This window comes from Salvia hispanica, chromosome 3 (genome assembly GCF_023119035.1).
Source record: "Salvia hispanica cultivar TCC Black 2014 chromosome 3, UniMelb_Shisp_WGS_1.0, whole genome shotgun sequence".
NCBI lineage: Eukaryota > Viridiplantae > Streptophyta > Magnoliopsida > Lamiales > Lamiaceae > Salvia > Salvia hispanica.
In genome coordinates, this window is record NC_062967.1 from 19,354,957 (window position 1) to 19,374,366 (window position 19,410).

General features: G+C 35.5%; 1 protein-coding gene and 1 pseudogene across 1 annotated transcript; both read right to left on the reverse strand.

Moving 5' to 3' along the window:
* Nucleotides 1–8,560: 8,560 nt before the first annotated feature.
* On the reverse strand, nucleotides 8,561–9,058 carry LOC125210747 (transcription factor PAR2-like). The gene has a single exon (XM_048110330.1). The coding sequence runs from the start codon at nucleotides 8,985–8,987 to the stop codon at nucleotides 8,691–8,693; it is 297 nt and encodes a 98-aa protein (XP_047966287.1). The 5' UTR covers nucleotides 8,988–9,058; the 3' UTR covers nucleotides 8,561–8,690.
* Nucleotides 9,059–15,856: 6,798 nt separating this feature from the next.
* LOC125216529 lies at nucleotides 15,857–17,085 on the reverse strand (annotated as a pseudogene).
* Nucleotides 17,086–19,410: the final 2,325 nt, after the last annotated feature.

Genomic DNA, 19,410 nt, shown 5'->3' on the forward strand with positions numbered 1-19,410 from the left:
CCTTTCACTTTTACCATTTTTGGTAGTAGACCCCACATTCCACTAACTTATTCATACTCACATTTTATTATAAAACTAATACTCCCTCCGTCCCACTCAAGATGGCCACATTCTTCAATGGCACGAGATTTTAGGAAGTGTTGTTAGGTGGAATAATGTAGAGAGGAAAAATGTAGTTGAATATTTTAATAAGGACAGAGGAGAGAGGAGGTTATATTTAAAATTGGAAAGTGGTAATCTTGATTGGGACAAAAAAAAAAAGAAAGGTGGTCATCTTGAATGGGACAGAGGGAGTATAAAAATATAGGATTCACATGCCACTAACTGTTTCAACTCACTTTCTATTGCATATCTTAAAACCCGTGTCGGGTCAAATGGTGGCAAATTATTAGGGACGGAGGGAGTATATTGGAACGTCCTAAAAAAGAAAAATGACTCTATTAATATAGAGGTTGTGCTTGGTTTCCAAGATAAAATAATACCAAGATACAATCTAGGATTGAGTTGTGAGATTATTTTAGTCATAGCCTATAGCTATGACTAATTATCTCATGATTATCTATCTGGTATTGAGTTGTGGGGGTTGAATCTCATGAACCAAACATAGTACAAAGTTAATTTCGGATACAATCTTGCAAACCGAACACCCCCAGAATGGATAGAGTACGCGATATAATCACGGGAGATTGAAAACAACATTTCCATTTTCAAGTGAAAATCCCATAAACCCTACAAATCTGCCGCACACCACAGGTCGCTTATAGCTTTCTCTTTTTTGGTTGTTGAATTTTTTCATTTCACGAAATCAATCTGAGAACAACTGAATCGTAAATCTCCATTTTTAATAGTTTTCTCTCTGTTTTATTTTGCAATTCGATGATTTCAGGATTTGCGATCGAATTGTGTTATTTTAATTTTTGGATTTTTGTGTGTGTTTATAGGAATCGTTAATGGCGGGCGATGCTGAGTATGCAGATTCCAACGAGATTGGTGATCTGGATCAAAAGATGAGTGATATGGAGGAGCATAATAATATAATTAGGAAACATAAGGATTACATGCTACAAATAAAGATGCTGAGGGCATCTGTTGGCGAATTGAGTGCCGATACGACGATTCATATGGACAGTGATGTGGCGGATCTCAAAGGAGAGATTCGAGGCTGCGTCACATTCTGCAGGAATCGGACGCTGAATTGGAGGCAGCGGAGAGGAAAAAGGCGTCGCTGGTGGTGGAATTGGATGCTTGATGCACTATTTTTTAGCACTAAAAATACCTGCAAGTATACATGGTAGATCTAGTATAGCTAAACGTCAGTACTGGGATATCGAACACGGGGAATATAATTGCAACTGGCTATTATGTACTAAGCATCAAATACTATCTAGAGAAATAAGAGATTTGGTTTAACTAAGCATAAATAAATAAAGTAAAACAATAAAAGCAAAGAAGATAGAATTAGGCAAATAGAGGAATTTCAAGTATAATGATTTCACTAACTCTTTAGTTATTCTAATTAGTTCTACGTTCATCCGACTCAAGTTTTACCACGATTTCTCCCTATCATGCATCAATACTCATGTCACAATTATTGTATGAACATATAAGATAAACCAATCAAAGCTATCACCGATCAAACTTTAACAATAATCAAGGTAACGACCAATTAGTCGAACAAAAGTTCAAGAAAAATCAGGTGGAAACGAGTTCTGAACATTAAACATAAAAAGAACTACATAAAAGTCAAATACTATCAAAACCTCAAAATTCTATTGATTAGCAATCCATAGAAGAACTAAAACAGTAATTAAAGTACGAGACATAAAATAAACAAACAAAACCCAAAGATGAATCTTGAAGTCTCCATGCTCCTCTTGCCTTGCTTCAATCCCCAAGAATGGTGATGGAATAATGGATGAAGAAATTAGGGTTGGAGAATGGAGGGAGGAGCCATGAAGGCTCCCCTTTTGGGGCTATGGATGAGGTTATGGGTATATATAGGCTTGAGAAAGATTTCAATTTGGTAATAAGTTTCCTCCAATCATTAGGAAAGATGAAATTTTCGTTCTCCATAGTAGAAGGAAAAGATTTGGCTTCACAAGGTAATATTTCTTTCCTTCTTTAAATTTCCGCCTAAACTGCAGCTGGTAGCTTTGCGCGACTTTGGTAGAACGGTCATAACTCTCTCCACAGAACTCCGATTGAGATGATCTTGGTACCATATTTAAGCTCTTTTCAAGACGAACAGAATGGTATGTAGAACGCCCTGATCGAACTTCAGGATCGCCGGAATATTGAGTTTGAATATAGCTATCGTGCGCTGCGTTTTCCCAGCGGTCGCGGGCAAGGGTGTAGCGACCGCTGGAGAGTGTTAGAGCCTTCTGGAGTCTTTGCAGCGACCGCTGCACTTGTTCCAGCGGCCCGCTGGGCGTCCTTCAGCTCCTGCTTCCGGATTAATTCACCTTTTCATGCCATTTTTCTGCTCTGTTTTGCACATTTCTCACAAAACACGTCAAAATACCAAAATGGATAAAATATGCAAATAATGGACATGTAATGCAGCTTTAACACTCAAAACGGGCCAAATAATGGCCTTAAAACCGTGCAAAATCCGAGCGTATCAATGCTAGAGATGAGCGAATCTAGGTTTTGGAAAGGAATATGGAAGAATTAGAATCGGAAGATTTGGCGGAGGAGGAAATGCAGAGGTGCTTGGATGAGAAGGAGAGGGTGATTTGGGAGATCGGCGGTGGAAGGAGGTGGATGGTCACAGCCATTGCCACTGCTGCTGCTGTCACATGCTACTTCAATGCTCACAGAAAACATTGATTTTTGCTGATTAGAGTTTCTGTTTTGGATAATTGTTGCTAAATAATGCACTTAATTTGCTTCAATTTTGTCTTTGGTGCACTGGGATTAATTTTTTATCACTACTATTATGAGAATTTGATGAATTGATTGAATCTTGATGGTGCTTGAGTTTGGTTCACTTGCCATATTTATGTGTTGTTCATTGTGCTAGGACCTTTTTCTTGTTATTATTGATGGAATTATCAATTGTGTTGTACCCTACATCCACACCACCTAAGTTTGTGTTCTTAACATTAATCTAATCTCACTCTAAATTAGGAAAAGGTATCCATTTCTTTATGCTATTTATTTTTTGGTTTATACTCTGTTTTCGTGTTTTAAGTTGGACTAGCTTCAACCCAACAGTCACAAGAGAAGCACCGTTGAACTAGTTGTCAGAAACCTCAGTCTCACCGACTACCGCCAACAATAGCCTACTCAACACATGGATCAACACGAATCACTTGGATCTCTACTTCACAACACAAGAACTCTCAAGAACATCTCCAATCACAACCGGATCTAACACCATAGTAAGACCTAACCCTAGATCTGAGAAGGAAACTGAAGAAACTGTCATACTCAAGATCTAAATCGAGGAATTTTTCTAAAACCGAGAATCATCGGTGGAAACAGAAGATCGGAAAAGATGACCAGGAACAACTGTTGGAGAACAAGAGGGAGAAAGTAGAGAGAAGGTAGGGAGTATCGCAAGAGAGAGAGAGAGAATATCAGTTGAATGAGGGAACAGAGAAAGACGTGGTGTACATAACACACAAACCAAACACAATTCTCATCCAATGACTGAGACCCATGATCTGCGTGGAGGTGCTACGTGGCGGCCATCAGCGACACCAGGTAAGTAACGGACCAGTCAAGCAATGGGCTGCCCTCACCAAATATTGGGCCTAAGTAATTAATTAAATCAGCCCAGCTGATACGCTCGGATTTTGCACTGTTTTAAGGCCATTATTTGGTCCGATTTTTATGTCAAAGTCACTCTACATTTCCAATAATTGCATATTTTATACATTGTGGAATTTTTACGTGTTTGGTGAGAAATGTGCATATTGGAGCCAAAAAAGGGAGTCAAAACGCAAATTCTGGAAATCTGGAGTTCAGACGGCGACTGGCGACCGCCGGCGCCCGGCGGTCAGTGATCTGTAGCGGCCCACCTCGGAAATCCATGCTTGGAAACAAGTCTCGCCCAGCGACCGCCGGAAGTCATGCGGCGGCCCGCCGCCGAAGGTACCGACACTCTGGACTGCAACGCAGCGACCGCCGCGGAATGTGCAGCGGCCTGCCGGAGAAAGGCGACGAATCTTAATTGCCCTAGATCTACTCCAAGATTTACCATATTTTAAATATCTTTTCCTTCTACAATGAGGATTGACATTCCCCTATAAATATGACCTCAAACTTCATCAAAGAGAGAGCTTCTTTTTGCAAAATAATTCCCAGAGATTAAAAGCTAGAGTACGTCATTGTGCAAGGAGTTGAAGAAGAATTTCAAGAACATCAAGAACGACAAGGATTTAAGCTACGGGTTTTATTTGCTTTAGTTTTATGTTCAAATTGTCTTCCCTTCAATCTATGTGTTTAGCTCATTCCTCCATGTGAAACTAAACTCACAGGATTCTAGGGATGTGTTAATAACGACTTTGGTTATACAATTTCAGTTTTCTATTTAATATCCGTTTTGTTTTTGCTTTGTATCTTCCCTAAGTTAATCTCGAAGCTGCATGATTTAGTGACACAATTATGTATGATTTAATATAACTTGCTTCATAACTGTGAGAGAGTTCTAGCGAGTTAGGTCCACTTTGTAGACGCTACAATTAGCTTCCCTTAAAACGGCACTGTTAATTGAGAGTGAGGACTTTTCAAGGGTCTTAGGAGCTTTTTGGAGTTACGTGTTAGGATTGACAACCCTAATATTGTAATCAACGTTTGTATCGCATGAGTATAAGCTAGATGACTAGTTCTATCAAAGTAATAACTGTGCTACGGTATTGTAGTTTGGAATTTGTATAACCATAACTGTGAACACACATCCCTGGAATTCCCCTTATCTCTATATTTTATCACTGTGATTTATCTGCAATTAGTTGTTATTTTCTTTCTATTGTTTTCATTTTTCAAAAAATTCCCAAAACTTTCGGTTTTTGAGATAGTAATTGAGTCTTAGTAGAAGATAGACAGTCTGTGTTTGTTTTCCCCGTGTTCGATAACAGGTAATGACCTTTAGCTATACTATTCCTACTTTGTATATTTGCAGGTATTTATAGTGCTAAAAAATAGTGCATCACCAGCCCAATTCAATTAATATATAAGTCCAACACAATGTCCACATATTATTCAACATAATCAATTTATTTACGTAACTTTCCCCGTACAACATTTAAAATTTTACCAGAACTAATACTCCCTCCGTTCACGAAAAATACAGCACATTTGCTATTTTTTGTTGTCCACGAAAAATAGAGCAGATTCAAAAAAAGAATGTTTTCAACAACTCCTCTCTTACTTTTTTCCCTTATCTCTTATTAATAATATGGACCCCACATTCCACTAACACTAATTCTCTCTTATTTTTTTCCTTCTATCTTACTTTACCAATTCCATATTAAAACTCGTGCAATTCACAATGTATCTTATTTTTCGTGGATGGAGGGAGTACATTAATTTAATTTAATAACAATGATATTCTTGTTACTTCTTTCAAAACTTGCATTTTACTTTGTATAGATACTCAGCACACCAGTTGAAATTTTGTAGGTGCCTATGATCATATCAAAATAAAATTATTATTTCCTCGGTCCCATAAAAATAGGTGCACTTTCTATTTTCGTCCGTCCCACAAAAATATGTGCATTCTATTTTTAGAAAGTTATATCAATTTAATAATGTAGGTCTCACTATCCACTAACACTACTTAACTATCATTCTCCTCATTTCTCTTATTTTACCAATTTTGTATCAATTCTCATGTTATATTCATTGTCATATTTTTATAGGACGGAGGTAGTATATAATTCTAAGATAAAGTAAAGGTCAATTTTGGTCCTAAACATATGATCGAAATACGAATTTGGTCCAAAACATTCACTTTTTGAAAATGAGTCCATAAGAAATGAAATCTGTGTCGATAAGGTCTATTTTTGACGGTTCCGTCAAGTTTTGACGGTCAACCGTCGATTAACGAAATTTTGACCTGATTAGGCAATTTTGATTACCGTAGCTGATTTTATTTTTATTTTTTTAAAAAAATTGAAAATGTAAAATTAAAAATATAAAATTAAAAATGCAAAAAATTAAAAACAAAGTTTATAAGATATTTGAAAATGCAAACTTTAAAATGTATTTACGCGTTTCACTTGACATTTTTCATTTCTCCTTCTCTTTTTTCCCCAAGAACCCAAGTTTTATCTTTATCAACAACACCAGCATGTGGATGGATTTTGTATCCGAATTTGATTTTCAATCTATCTGCTACGATATACCATTATGATATGAATTTTTTAATTTCGATTAGCAAATCTGGATGGAATTTTGAATGTGAATCTGAATCAGAAAACATACAAGTTACTCCCTCCGTCCCGCTTTAGCAGTTCCATTGACTTTTTTGCCATCTTTTTGTAAAAATGATAAAAGAATAGTTAAAGATGAGAAATGGTAAATTAAGAGAGAGAATAATATAGAGAAGAGTCTTATCTACATTATTGTCTCTCTTATTTTACCATTTCTCCACTTCAACTATTTTTTATCATTTTTACAAAAAGATGGTAGAAAAGTCAATGGGACTGCTAAAGCGGGACGGAGGGAGTAATAAACATCAAAGTAGTCCATAATATTCATAATCAACATCAAATAGGTTCCAAACATTTTACAATATAATTCAAGTCCAGTGCCAAATGATGTTAAAAAAACAAGTTTCTGTGTCACTGACACAATCAAAAACCACCATCAAAGTCAAGTATCCACCATAAAAAAATAAGTACTACCTACCATGGAAAAACCAGTGCACACCATCAACATAATAAACATCAAACTAGTCCATGGTATTCATAATTGTGATCAAATAGGTCCTGAAAATTGTGTCAGAGCTTAGTCCTCCTCTCAAAATCCTCATCGATTTCTGGAATATTGAACAGCAGAGCTCCACGGTCGGAAGAACTAGGGTTCGTCGTCTTCTTCTTCCTTAGGGACTTCGTTGTGGGGCTCGACTTCGACGCCGACACTAGGGTTAGCCGACGGACCTTGTTCCATTTGCTTTAGATGAGGAGAATGGACTTCATCTTCCTCAAATATGTTGCTTTGACATTGATAAGTCCGTCGGTGGAGCGGAACTGAGGGTACGAAGACATCCAACTCATGGCCAACAAGAGATAATCGGCGTCGGCGGCGTTCTCGATCGGAATCGGACTTCTTGTTTTTGTGGATTGTGTGGAGAACGGCGAGAAGAGAGATAAGAGAGAGTTAGAACATAAATGGATATATATCTATATGAAAACAATGGATTAATGACATGATCCCTAGTTTGATGTTTGTTCACTTCGTCATCGTTCAACATATAATTTAAGATGATGGTATAAGTTGTAAATAAAATGATGTATCGAGATAGTATGATGTTTGAATTTTTTAAAATTGGAAAATTCATGCTTTTTAAGGATAAACGAAAAAGAAAATAATTCATACTAAAGAAAATAATTCATACTCTTTAAAGACAGAGGATTAAAAAAATCCAATATAACTATCTAAATAGTACAATGGATTAATGACAGGAGAAATAGTCCCTAGTTTGATGTTTGTTCACTTCGTCATCGTTGCATTTCAACGCAACATATTTTCATTTGAAATACCATTTGAGACATGTGCTTATATAATGGACACACCAACACAAGTTGGAATTGGAACATCAGAAAATGTTAGGCAAATAGCAGAGAATCGTAAGTCTAATTAAAACTGCGATTTAATATTTACACAAATGTTCTAAAACCCACCTTTAATGATATACTCACTCAGTCCCACAATAAGAATTACACTTTGTCATTTTGATCCATCCCACAATAAGAGTTATACTATATTTTTACCATAAATGATAAATACGTTGGTCTCACATTCCAGTAATTCACTACACTCACATTTTATTTTAAAACCAATATAAAAAAGCGGATCTTATATTCCACTATTCAATTCATTGTGCTTTACATTTTTTAAAATCTATGTCCACAATAATAGTAATTTCTATTAAAGAGACGAGGAAGTAGTAGCATTTACTTTTTATGAGTAGATGCATCTACTCATGAAAAGTATGCTACTCTCTTATTCCAAAAAAAAGTAGACAAATTAACATATTGCATAAATTTTAATACGTAATTAGTAAATAAAAGAGAGATTAAAAAAAGGTATAAAAAGAGAGAGAAAATAGGTAATGGAATATTATTTTGAATTACGGAATTTATATTATTAGTGGTATATACTAGTTAAAAAAGTTATATATTTGAACTTAATTTAACTTATGGAAATGACTCAAAATCAAAATGATAAAATAGTGTAGGAGTATTTTTCAGGGACATAGAGACTAAGTAGTACTCCAAAATTGTGTAGGAGTATATTACTATTATTCTTGAAAACCATATACACCAAAATTCGTTTTCCTCCTCCTATCATGACGTACTATATCTAAACCGACTATTATAATTCAGTGTGATAAACCATTATTTATTTATATTTTTGGCCTAATGAAATTCCATACATAAAAAGGAGGGATGGACAGATAGACCAATATGAAAAAAAAAGAGAAAAAAAGAATTTAAGAAAAAAAGGAGCAAAAAAAATCAAGCACCGAGCTTCCTGTTTGTGCTGTGGGAAGTTTGAAGGAAGGCAGCAAGAAACCTCAATGCCTCGACTTGGCTCTCCAACGCAAATATATACTCCGCCGTCTCTTGAAAGAGCTCATCCACCGCCAGCCTCTCGCCGCCGGGAATTATTTTCTGCAGCGCCACTATCTTCTTATCCACCTCATCCGGATTTTCATCTCTTCTCCTCTTGCTCCTCCTCTTCCTACATCGGCAGGCGATGGAGGTGGAGGTGGCGGTGGCGGTGGAGGAGGAGAGGTCTTGGGAGGTATTCATGGTGTGGTGGTGAGGTGAGGGAATGGGAAAGAGGAAGAAGTGGTGTTAAAATGGGAGTTGGGGAGAAAATGTCAAATGCCAACGGGTGTGGGGCCTACTTATAATACCCTGATCACGGATTTTGTTTTAGATTAATTACCCATCTCCCGTTAATCCACGAGTTTTAACCAAAAAAATATTGGTCAATCAAGAGAGAAGAGCATAAAAATGTGAATAAATTAAGAGACATGGAGAATAAATAGATATGTAAGAGAAAGAGAGGAGAAAAAATGAGAAAAGTATATAAAAAAAAAAAATTGTTTAAGAAATTGAACTATTTTCGTGGATATCTCATAATGCTAAAATGATACTTCATTCATCTTAACGAACATGACTCATTGTCTTTTTTTAGTTCGTCCAAACCATCTACTACACAATTATAACTATTTTTTCTCCTTTGCTCTTATTTTACTATTTTACCAATTATATATTAAAATTCGTGTCAACCCCAAATAATTTATTTCTATCAAACGGAGGGAGTATTATTTTTTCGCCCTATTCAAAATGTCCATATTTATTTTTAAATTTATCTTACTCAAGATGTTAACAAATTAATTTCTCCTCTCGCGTCATTAAAATATTCAATCACCTTTCATTCTGCTTTTTCATACTCAACAACTTTATCTAAAGTACTTCCTCCGTCTCACATAGTTTGTCACATTTTGACTGGACATGATTCTAAGAAATATAATGAAAACTGAGTTGAAAAAATTAGTGCAATGTGAATCTTATTTTTATATATTAATTTTATAATAAAATATGAGTAGGAATGAATTAGTTAAATATAAGATTTACTATTAAAAATATAAAAAAATGAAATGACATAACAGGCAGACTGAAATGGAAATGAAATAAACTATGGTCTATGAGGGAGTAATTACGAAACGGGAAATGAAAGGGGAACCGGATAGGGAGGCGGTTGGGTCCACGGGAGTTCATAAAGAGGCGAAGAGCACATGCGGTCACATGAATCCCTAGAACCCATGTGACCCTCCCCTTCTATCACGCCGCCACGTCTACTCTTTGAGCCCCACAACCACCTTTTGCTTCCATTTCATTATTATCGCTTATTTGTGCTTCCTTATCTAACATCATTTCATTATATGGATATTCTTTTTATCTTTTAATTATTTTTTATCTCGCCCGTTTGCGCACAGCCCCGGAAATTACTATGCCCGAACGTACATACGTAGTGCCATCGATCTCGGCGAACGATCGCGCTTCTGGTATACTTCTTTTGTTGTGTTCTTTGACTCATCATGTTCATCATAAAAATATACTTTGTATATAAATTTTATTAGAATAGCATACTTTGAAAACAAAACTATCCTGGTGGTGGGCGCAAAATTTCGAATCTGATGATTTCAAATTACTATTATTTTTTAATATTTACCTCAATGCAAGTAGTTGTAGTATCAGTGGTAAGAAAGCTGTGAGATATATAGTAGGAGTTGATTATAGTGAATGACAAATAATAAAAGGGTGATGACAATATTTAAAAATACATATGATCATTGTCGTTAAGAGTAACATCGAGATTGTTATGAATATTTATAACGAGATTGTTATGAATATTTATAATGTCAACTAAGTACTATGTATGTATTGTTTTTTATAATAACCAAAATTTTTAAAATGATTTATATTAAATAACATTAATAATAAATACAATAGCTATTAAGAGAATAACTATTGCAAAAGTGTGCAATTTGGAATTAGTAAGTGTTAACAAAATTTATTATTGCAAAGTGTATCTATTTGAAAAAAAGGAAGTGTTAGTATATGCATGAGAACTAAATTGTGCAAGAATTAACGCCCTTCATAGATTCGAACTCGGATCTCTCCAACGAAAGACTGAAATGTCAGCCACTTGATCTAGCTGAAGTACATATAATTTTGGTGAACAAATATATATATATAGGGTGCGTTAGGCTCCTTTGCACCCTAAGTGTCCTATTTCCTTCTTAATCTCAGCCCTTGGATCCTTGAATTGGATGGTTGTGATCAATGCATTATTAGTCTATAATGTTGCATTATTAGCCGTTGTGCATTATTAGAATGAAAATGTGCATTATTAGTCTATAATGTTGCATTATTAGCCGCTGTGCATTATTAGAATGAAAATGTGCATTATTAAATGACACGTGGCATTAATCTAACCGTCAGATGACAAAATCGTGGGGCTAGGATTAAGAAGGAAAAAGGACAAAAGATGTGAAAAGGATTTGAATACATCCCTATATATATATATATATATGGTCTTGTTAGGATGAGATTTTTGGGCATAATTGAGAAATGAGATGCAATCTCAGCCACTAATTCACAAGATTAACTTAATGTCAACAGCTATCACATTATGTCAACACGGGGTATAATTGTCTTTTCATTAAATTGTATTTGAAATCATTATCTAAAATCCTCTCTAAAACTCTAGCTGCAAAGTCTTCAAATCTTCAACATTCAAATATTCAAATCTTCAAATCTTCAACATTCAAATATTCAAATCTTCAAATCTTCAACATTCAAATCTTCAAATCTTCAAATCTTCAACATTCAAATCTTCAATCCTCAACATTCAAATCTTCAAATCTTCAACATTCAATAAAATAACACTTATTAAAATGTCAACAACTAAAAAATAACACTTATAATTCACATATCAATATCGAGAATATCTAATGTCAACAACTCGTATTAAAATGTCAACAACTAAAAAATAACACTTACAATTCACATATCAATACCGAGAATATCGAATGTCAACAACTCGTATTAAAATGTAAACAACTAACAAATAACACTTACAATTCGCATATCAATATCGAGAATATCGAATGTCAACAACTCGTATTAAAATGTCAACAACTAACAAATAACACTTACTATTCACATATCAATATCGAGAATATCGAATGTCAACAACTCGTATTAAAATGTCAACAACTAACAAATAACACTTATAATTTACATATCAATACCGAGAATGTCGAATGTCAAAAACTCGTATTAAAATGTCAACAACTAACAATAGCAAACGTTATTTATGTCAACTAGGGGGTATAATTATCATTATCGCACGATGTCAACTACAGAGACATTATGTCAACTACGATGTCAACAACAAACGTTATTTATGTCAACTACGATGTCAACAACAAACGTTATTTATGTCAACTATAATGTCAACAACAACATTTTTACAGATATTTTTTACATATAATTCATGTCAACAACAATGTTTTACTTATAATTTATGTCAACAACATTTTTCATAAAATTTATGTCAACGACCTATATAACTCATGTCAACAACAAACGTTATTATTTCAACGAGCTATATAATTCATGTCAAGAATAAACATTTTCATGTCAACGATTTATATAATTAATGTCAACAACAACATTTTACGTATAAATTATGTCAATAACAATAGTTGACATGATAGGATTGTGATCAATTGAGATTATTTAGGCTTGAGAAATGAGATGCAATATCAGTCACTCATTTTTATTAAATGAGTGGTCCAGATTTTGCCACATAATAAATATTTTTAGATTAATTTAATATGATGAAAAGGCATAATGGTAATTCACGTCCATCTCTCCTCTTCTCAAAATTCCTTTTTTTTCCAAATCGCTACCACCAATCGCCCTCCATCTTCATCTTCATCCCTCCAATTTCGCCGACGACAATGGCGATTGCCGCCGCCATATCGCTGTTGCTGATCGCCGTCAAACACTGCTCTCGTTCACCAGCGTCGTCTTCATCTCTCAGTTTCTCCTTTTCGTCAATTCATGAAAATCTAATCTTCGCTTCTTCTCCGTCTATCTGTACGCAATCGGCCGCTTCTTCACCTGCTCTGGCCTGACCGATTCTTCCGACGATGAAACCGAGGCTGGCTCCTTCTCCGCCGCAATGTCTCCATCACCACCGCCTGCAGGTACGACAAATCGTCGATCCGCGCTTCCTCGAATCCGTTGCCTTCTCCGACGATGCGGCGGAGCTCGTCCTTCGCCACCGGGTGGCGGAGGAGCTCCACCATCGCCCACTCGATCGTGCTGTTGTCATCTCCAATCTAGCGAGGAATAACTCTTGTGGTACATTGAATCTCAAATCGATGAATTAGGAGTTTAATTAATTGTTTACTTCAATCAATTACCATGATGATAATGTGGTGTTGATGATCTTCATGATTAGAAGGAACTAAATCCATCTAACTATATGCCAATTTCATCAGCAACAACTGTTCTCAATTTCAGACCTGTCTCACTGATTTTGATTGTTGAAGGTATCCTATGTTTTCAATTGAATACTTCTACAGTAAAGAGAGGTTTTGTTTCTGCATAAATTTCCTAGATCTGAGGCTTCTTTATTCGTTTGGATATACCAGTTGTTGTTGCTTTGATCTTTCTGCAAATTTCTTCTTTGTTTATTAATTTTTGTTTGGCTGAATTGAATTTTTTATGCAGTTGTTCAGATTTCAAGAAATCTTGTTGCGTTTGCCTATGAGTGAAGGTTCAATTCGTAGGAGAAATAGGAGTACACTTCATATTCGGTTCAATTCGAATCTTCCCAACGCTGTTGGTGGTGGAGCTGCAGCGGCATCAGGTCGGTGTGAGTGCGATTGCGTGGGCGCCGCATAGCTCCTGCCACATTTGCACGGTGGGAGATGATTCGCAGGCTTTGATTTGGGACCTCTTGTCGATGGGGCAGCCGGTGGAGGGCGGATTGGACCCGATTGTGGCGTACACTGCCGGGGCAGAGATTGAGCAGCTGCAGTGGTCGTCTTCGCAGCCGGATTGGGTGGCGATTGCGTTTTCGAACAAGCTACAGATTCTGAGGGTATGAGTAGAGTAGATGATGATTCTGTTTGTGAATTAGTGGTGCTTTACTGACCATTGTTGGTAGCCAAACAAGGTTTATTTTATACAAACATTGTTCAGTTTTGTTTAGTCTTTCAACTCTAATTGCAGTTTCTTGATTGCACGCCAATAGAAGTCGTCGTCGGTGAAAGCTGTTGACATTTTGCTATAAATTATTGACATTTGATATTCTGGCTAGTGATATATGAATTATAAGTGTTATTTTAGTTGTTGACATTTTAATAAGAGTTGTTGACATTTGATATTCTGCCTATTGATATGTGAATTATAAGTGTTATTTTTTAGTTGTTGACATTTTAATACGAGATGTTGATATTTGATATTCTGGCTATTGATATGTGAATTATAAGTGTTATTTTTTAGTTGTTAACATTTAATATTCTGGCTATTGATATGTGAATTATAAGTGTTATTTGTTAGTTGTTGACATTTTAATAGAGTTGTTGACATTTGATATTCTAGCTATTGATATGTAATTATAAGTGTTATTTTTTAGTTGTTGATATTTTAATACGAACTGTTGACATTTGATATTCTGGCTATTGATATGTTATAAGTGTTATTTGTTAGTTGTTGACATTTTAATAGAGTTGTTGACATTTGATATTCTGGCTATTGATATGAAATTATAAGTGTTAGTTTTTAGTTGTTGACATTTTAATACGAGCTGTTGACATTTGATATTCTGGCTATTTATAACTGTTATTTTTTAGTTGTTGACATTTTAATACAAGCGTTGATATTTGATATTCTGGCTATTTATAAGTGTTATTTTTTAGTTGTTGACATTTTAATATGAGCCGTTGACATTTGATATTCTCGGTATTAAATTGTGGATTATAAGTGTTATTTTTTAGTTGTTGATATTTTAATACGAATTGTTGACATTTAATATTCTCGGTATTGATATGTAAATTATAAGTTTTATTTTTTAGTTGTTGACATTTTAATACGAGTTGTTGACATTTGATATTCTCCGTATTAAAATGTGAATTATAAGTGTTATTTTAATACAAGTCATGTCAACTACACTTTCAAATCATGTCAACTATACGTACAACTCATGTGAACTACACGTACAAGCCATGTCAACAACAATTATAAGTCATGTCAACATATACAAGCCATGTCAACTACACGTACAAGCCATATCATGTCAACTGCACATATAAGTCATGTCAACTACAGTACATATCGTCTCAACTCCACATACAAGTCATGTCAACTATGGTATATAATATGTCAGCTACACGTACAAGCCATGTCAACTACACGTACAAGCCATGTCAACAATTATAAGTCATGTCGACTGCACTTTCAAGCCATGTCAACTACACGTACAAGTCATGTCAACAATAATTATAAGCCATGTCAACTACACTTTCAAACCATGTCAACTACACGTACAAGCCATGTCAACTACACGTACAAGCCATATCGTATCAACTGCACATACAAGTCATGTCAACTGCACATACAAGCCATGTCAACTGCACATACAAGCCATTAGCTTCTCCAGTGAATCTGCAACCCTACCATGGACTCTCAACCCTATTCATAACCCCTTCCTCCACCCACAAACACAACAACAGGGGCTTTTGACTATTTTGTAATAATTTGATATTTGAAAATTTTGTATTCTTATGTAAAGTTGATATGATTCAATGACATTTGTTTCCAGCCCAACTTGACTCATTCCTGCTACCTTATTTCTTTATGTCATGTGCCACAACATGCAAAGTTGAAAAATCTACGAGACAATTGGGTTAAAAAAACAATTGGAAAGAATGAAAAATCAATCAGAAGATTACAACTCAATACAACAATGCAACTCTCACAAATTATCACGAAAAACAAGTTGAGAAAAAACTAAGCTGTCCAAGACTAGTGCAAAAATGAGCCAACCATTAGATGTCAAATAATGTAATTACTTTCCAGTAAATAATTTATGCCTTGACCCGACCATAATACTTCAGCTTCTCCTCAGTGGTCTGGAAACATCCATGTCCAAACTTGGATGAGGTATCCACAAACTTCAGCTTAATCTCCTCGAGGGCAACACGAGATGTCTGTTTGAGGAGAGATTGACGAAGAGTCACAACACTTTTCTTAGGACCCACACACCCGCATTTGATCATCAAGTAATCATCCTTTACTACACCATAGTGAGGGAATCCACCTATTGGTGTAATATCTTTCTCAGTCCTGCAATCAATCAACATACAAGTCATTAGATAAACAAGAAAAACATAGTATTTCCATACATTAGATTGTACTTGGATCTGTTCATTCACAAACTAACAAATCGTTATTTGTTTAAACTGATATGATCAATTTCAATGGAAAGAATTGACAGATGGAAGTATATATAATGCAAATTGCAAAGATGCTAGTGTTGGAACCTGTCAAACTCAGTAGAGGATGTGTGTTCTTCTTTCCCAACCTTGCCAAGCTTATAGATCTTCTTATTCAGTTCAGTTCGATGTTGGTATCCATTCTGTCCAGCCCTAGCAACAGTGAAGGAAACTCTAGCAGGATGTCTTGCACCAATACAGACGACCTTACGAAGTCCCCTGTGGGTTTTGCCGGGAAGCCGGGTGACTCCCCAACGTGTAACCACACCTTCGTACCCTTTGCCCTTTGTGACACCAATAATGTCAATCATCTCATCCATCTGGAAAACAGCATCAATGGGGACCTATTTCTCAAAGAAACCATATGCAAAATCAACCTTTTGTGCTATAGTCCCACCATTCACTTGTATCTCCATCATGTGTGCCTTCTTTTGCTTCAATCCCTTCATTTTTCTTATCTGTACAATAGCAATAGAAAACTTTAAACTTATAGTCAAATTTGATGAAAAAAATAATTAGTGATAAAATTTCAAAAAAAGGAAATTAGTTTATACCTTAGTGTGAGCCAGGACACGAATGACGCAAGAATATTTCTTCAATTTCTCCAGCTGTGCCTGGGTGTGTTTCTTCCCCTCGTCAGTCTCCAGCTTCTTCGAGTATTTGGAAAATGCCTTCTTCATTGACTTGCACCACTTCTAGTAGAAACTTCTCTTTACCTCCTCACTCAAGTGCTAAGCCCAAACTGTATTTAGGCAGCGAAGACTACGAGGAGTCTTCACATACCCAACGACACCAACAATTACCATAGGTGGTGTTTTAATCATGGTGACAGCTTCACATGTCTCCTTCTTGTGAAGTTCTGCAATAAATATTTCAATACAGAATATTCACATTTCGTGCTTTCAATAAAACTTTAGCCTAGTTCAACACAGAATCTCTGTAATATAATGGAGCATGTCTACCACTGGAATGACAAACAAATTAGAAGTCAGTAGGAATGCACATCAATTCAAATATCAACAGATTTGCATTTATGTGAACAAGAAATTATCATGATAGCAACAAAGAGTATACATGATATCAATAAATTCTACATAGAATGTCAGCAAATCTGCATTTATGTCAACAGAGTATAATTCACCAACAAAGTACAAAAAAGTCATGTTAATGAAAATCAAACCAAAATACCTTCAACATTCATCGACGTCGACTCTGAATAAGATGAAGAATCCATCAGATAACACCTTAGACTTTGATTATGAAGTGTACTCGAACCTAAAAATGAAAAAGCAAAAAAAAAAAAAAAACTGATTAGGAACAAATTTGACTGGGCATCAACAAATAAAGCATAAAAACAGAATCGAAGTCGATAAAATCAACCTAAAAACTTCAGATTCAACCAAACTCCATCGAATTAGTCGTCTGTTGTTCAAAAATTCTTCAATTTTCGGATGAACGACGATTTTGAAAATTCATCAACCTGAAGAAGTCGCTTCAACCACCGCCGATTTGGAATGTCGATTCTCTTCGATCGTTGCTTCAGCCGATTCAGCTACAATCGTCGCTTCAGCCGATTGTCTTCGATTTTGCTTTTCTATCGTCATTGCACAAAACTGTTCGATTTTGCTCTTCGATTTTGAAGGTCTACGAATTGAAATTTGAAGATCAGCAGATTTTCAGCGAGATTTGCAGGTCTTCGATTTTGAAGGTCTTCGATTTTATGAAGATTTGTATGAAGATTTGTAGGTTTTTAGCGATAGTTTTAGAGAAGATTTTAGAAAATGGTTTGAAATATATTTTTATGTTTTCTGCCTTTTATTAATGAAATTACAATTATACCCTTTTGTTGACATAATGTGTTATCTGTTGACATTACATGAATCTTATAGATTAGTGGCCCATATTGCATCTCATTTCTCAATTAAGGTAAATAATCTCAACCTAACAAGATCATATATATATAGGGGTGCACTAGGGTGCCACTATAGTTAAAATAACATCATACCACCAATATCCACCCTTAGATCCGGAAATCCAACGCTCAAGATTTAATTTCGTGAACAGAATTGAGATTGCTGTCTAGTGTATACCGAATTGCAGTCCGGGTCATTTTAGTCATTTCAATCAGATTCAAATTAGGGTTACCCCCAAATTCGCCTCCATTCTCCAAATTCGCCTCTCTCTCTCCCCAACTCTTCTCTCTCTCCCCGACTGCACCTCTAGATCGCCAAATCTCCAAATCTCCGATCAAAATCTCATCCCGCCGCCTCCACCTCTAGATCCCGCCGCCTCCAACTCTAAATCCCGTCGCCTCCACCTATAAATCCTACCGCCTCCGCCTCTATACCGTGTAACTTCAATTTCCAGCCACGACTACACCGTGAATCGCGCAAATTAGGGCTAATTTCTGGAATTCCGAACGCCTATAACAAGTAATCGGTGAAAATAGTTCACAAGGTATGTTAATTGGATTCCGTTTAGGGTTGAACGAAATAGGTTTCCAGAATGTTACTTTGTTGTGAATGCAGATTTATATATGTGTATTATTCATTCAATTGATGCCTTGTTTAATGTTTCGATCTGAGGTTTTAGTCTGTTTTTGGTGATTTTCGAAATTCTATAGCTATTTGCTCCATGTATGAGGGTTTTTTACACGTTGTGACAGACTATTGTGATTTTTTGTCTATTGAATTAAGTATTGTTGAACTCGAAGTGGATTGCTGATTTGGTGATTTGCTTAGTTAGTGATTTGCTTGTATTAATGTATAAAGAGGTTATGTTACTGCATGATTCATTTTGTGGATGATTTGGATGTTATTGGTTTAATGCAGTGTAAAGACAAATTTAAATGGCAAGAAAAAGAACAAGATCACAGGTAGAAGAGGAAGAATCTAGAGGGGATACAAGTGAAGCTGAAACTAGAAGTAATCATGAAAATATGAATGAGGAAGAAGTGGAAGCTGAAACAAGCACGAGAATAAACACGAATGAAGAAATAAGAGGACCTGGAGGTGAAGGTATTGTGAAAAATCTTGCAGTATTACTTGTTATATATTGCAGTGGGTCATTTATAATAATGCAGTCTTATTTGATATATATTGCAATAGTCCATTTAGAATACTGCATCATGATCTTGGAGTTTTCAA